Source organism: Vigna radiata, chromosome 9 (genome assembly GCF_000741045.1).
Source record: "Vigna radiata var. radiata cultivar VC1973A chromosome 9, Vradiata_ver6, whole genome shotgun sequence".
NCBI lineage: Eukaryota > Viridiplantae > Streptophyta > Magnoliopsida > Fabales > Fabaceae > Vigna > Vigna radiata.
The window spans coordinates 5,378,822-5,382,058 of NC_028359.1; the positions used below are offsets into that span (position 1 = coordinate 5,378,822).

Genomic DNA, 3,237 nt, shown 5'->3' on the forward strand with positions numbered 1-3,237 from the left:
TAGTGTTTCTTGAACTAACTTGTATGGTATTACATCGGCTGACCTCAGTCTTGTAGATGTTATTTTGGGTATTAAGTTATAAAGAAAGATGAGGATATTATTTTAACATAATCTCAGGTAGAAAAACTGTTGAAGAAATTGAACTATTTTGATGTTAAACTAGTTTTAACGTTTTTATTAAATTAAAGAAAAACTTAAAGGAAGATATTTCTTCTCATAAATATTCTGAAATTGTTGGTTGTTTATTACATTAAATAAATTTATCTAGACCTGTTATTGTTTTTGCATATATTAGAAAAATATGAGATTTCGTTGCAAAACTCGAGCTAAAAACCTTGCAATGTTTTTCTAAATTAGTTATTAGGCAGCTATGTAATTTGATTGAATAATCAAATTTGTATTAAATGTTACATGGTCGTCCAATTCACTTGAACATAACTATTTCACGCATCAATATATTACAACAATGCACTTCAACACCCATTTCCGCTCTTCGTTAGTTTAGGCTTAATTTCTTCATGACTTTTTCAGAATTTATCAATAACATGCACCTATTGTCTCTTGTACCTCTTTTTCGTTTCTACTTCACTTCATTCTTATGCTTTTCTCTTTCGTCATGCTTTTTTTTAACTGGTACCACTTTCTCTACCTTTTTTATTTCGTTTTTAATTTGGTGTCGACTTCCCAATACACCCCAGCAAGGGATGCATCTTTCACATATCCACAATTGAGAGAATAAGCTTTTTGTCAAAGCAGCTTCATTGGATGTCAAAGAAACCCTCAAAAGGTCTACTGCCTGACCAAAATAGATACAATGAATGTCAATTATCAATTGAAAAGGACGAAATGTTGTACACAGTTTATTATAGCCATTTATTTTATTAGATTAATTAAAACCATAAATATTGTGGTTGAACAAGTATTCAAGAGTTGATTGAGAATATTACCTCATGTGACTTTCTGACTTTAATGAAATGTTCCTCCAAATCATTCAACTTCACAATCCCAAGCTCTTTCAAATGCGAAATGCTAGAAGCACTTGTCATTGGTTTCACTTCAAGATCATCGCTCACAACAAATAGACATGGTCTCTTCATAAATCCCACAGGAGCTTCTCTTGCTCCATCAGAAGATCTTGGGTCAAAAAGTTTCACTTTTTTTGGATCTCGTAACAACTCTTTTCTCTTTGAAATCATTGTACGCCCCTCATTCTCTTTCTCCACTACAGGGCCATACCAATATTCAGGAGAATCCTCCTCTTCTAATGGATTCCTCTTACAACCAAAATGAGGAGCAACCTTTATATTCTTTAAAGATTCATTAGATGATCTTACAAACCATGATGGATTCAGATGCTTCACACTTTTGTACAAGTTACGAATGCTTCCCAAGCACAATTTTCCTTTCATAAGCTTCACAATTGATCCAATAGGTGTTGTGAGGAAGCTGACTAGAAGGTCAACAAAATCTCCATCTACTTCAGCAAACAAAATCTTGTTCTTTGATTTGCTCACCATTACTTTAATTTTTACATGACCTTTTGAATGAATGGGACCGATATATTGTGAGGAAGAGTATTTCTTAGATCCTTCATTTTTCAATAATACATCACTCAGAGGAGATTTGGAGATTAAGGCTTGCTTTAGTATGCTCAATATCTGAAAATACAACCAAAACCATGCTAACTAAGGAAGTCTTGGAAGGTTATCAGTTGAGCAAATCAGAAAAATGTCTTGAACTGAAAATATCTTAACTTTATACCACAAAATAATCATTTTAATATTCAAAGTATTTTCTCCATCCACATATCAACTCCTATTTCTTTCCTTGATGCATATTCATGCTCAATGTTTTAAGGGCATGCAACTGAAACATACTCTTGACATAAATGCGAAGGGTTAAACTCGACAGATTTTACCTTATTTCTTTACAAGTTTGATTAGAAATGTATAGCTTAAAAACAATTACCTCCTTGATGCCAACATTTTGAGATATTTCTGTGAGGATGCTGATGTCTTTGTGTCGATGCTTGAGAAACGTTTGAACAGAGTGACCTACAGAGCTTCGGAGGACTCTCAAGTCATCCAAGATCAAGAACATGGCATCTGATTTAACAAAAGCACCATTGTCCTTAGCTAGCTCTTCCTTGGATTCTTCCAGCAACATCGTTTCTTTTCTCATCAATTTTCCACAATGGCACCTTGCACCATCAAAGGTACTCAACAACAAATCCTTTTCCTTTGAACAGCTGTAACACACGAAATACTTGGTGGGTTCTGTATCATCCACTTTCACTTTCAGTCTTTGGCTAGAGCTGCCTAACGGGTTGCGCGGAGAATGCAACATTTTCTTGCAGACGTTGTTCCAGAAAACATTAGATTCCAAATTATCAACACTCTCGTAGAGCTTATTGATGCAACCAAGCTGTATATGTTGATCCAATTTGTTTCCAAGCCTAATAATAGTTCCCAATGGAAGGGTGAGGAAACTGAAGAGAACATCTACCAACTCCCCACTTGCTTCTGCCACAACTACACGCCTTCTGCTATCATCCACCCAATATTTCAAAGGGAGCGTTACCTCTTCGTTGGAAGACATAACTGAAACATAAAAGTAAAGAACATTAACGAATTAATCAAACAAAATATGTACGATTTTGGTGAAATTTCTTATACCTCAACTCAATCGTTGCTTGGGTTGTGTTCCCTACGCGATATTTTTAAGAATTATACTTCTGGGTGTATTTTTAAGAGATAAGCAAACATGATGAGAGCTTTATGTATGCTCTTGGTATTAAGGAAGCTGCCAAGAAAAAGGTATAGTTTGGTTCTACCAAAGATTCTTTTCAATTTGAAGTTCTAAAATTTGTTAAAGCAAGTTCCGTTTCCAGATCCAATTTCTTTTGGATTATAATAGATTTTTAAAAGTATTTCTAAATTAGAAATAGATAAATCGAGTCAACTCATTCTACCCTCTCTCTCCCATGTACTCACTCAACATTGAAGAAATATAAATACTTAAAATTAGTAACAGTACAACTAAATCACTCAAGAAAAAAGAAAAAAAAATTGAGTTTTACAACATTCCTCTATGTGTTTTACAGAATAAGGAAAGTTTGGTATGAAATGTTGATCTATATGAATAAGTATGTTAAAGTCGTTAAAGCCTCAGACTGTAAAACTTCCAAAGTTGACTGTAAAATGCTTTACAATTATACACTCCAGATCCTGATAGATA

The 3,237-nt window shown here is 33.9% G+C and overlaps 1 protein-coding gene across 1 annotated transcript; it reads right to left on the reverse strand.

Annotated features, from left to right (window-relative positions):
• Positions 1 to 291: 291 nt before the first annotated feature.
• LOC106773141 lies at positions 292 to 2,819 on the reverse strand. Its single transcript, XM_014659831.2, has 4 exons — positions 2,676 to 2,819; positions 1,969 to 2,600; positions 948 to 1,658; positions 292 to 796 (listed from the first exon to the last, which is right to left on the reverse strand). Exons 2-4 carry the CDS (start codon positions 2,596 to 2,598, stop codon positions 581 to 583), a joined length of 1,557 nt encoding a protein of 518 aa, XP_014515317.1. The 5' UTR covers positions 2,599 to 2,600; positions 2,676 to 2,819; the 3' UTR covers positions 292 to 580.
• Between the last annotated feature and the right edge of the window lie 418 nt (positions 2,820 to 3,237).

Bases quoted from the DNA above. Each gene is read 5' to 3' on its own strand.
- LOC106773141 (XM_014659831.2), bottom strand. From the start codon at position 2,598: ATGTCTTCCAACGAAGAGGTAACGCTCCCTTTGAAATATTGGGTGGAT. The intron at 1,659-1,968 runs GTAATTGTTTTT...TTGTATTTTCAG, and splicing joins AAAATGTTGGCATCAAGGAG to ATATTGAGCATACTAAAGCA. The intron at 797-947 runs GTAATATTCTCA...TATTTTGGTCAG, and splicing joins AAGTCAGAAAGTCACATGAG to GCAGTAGACCTTTTGAGGGT.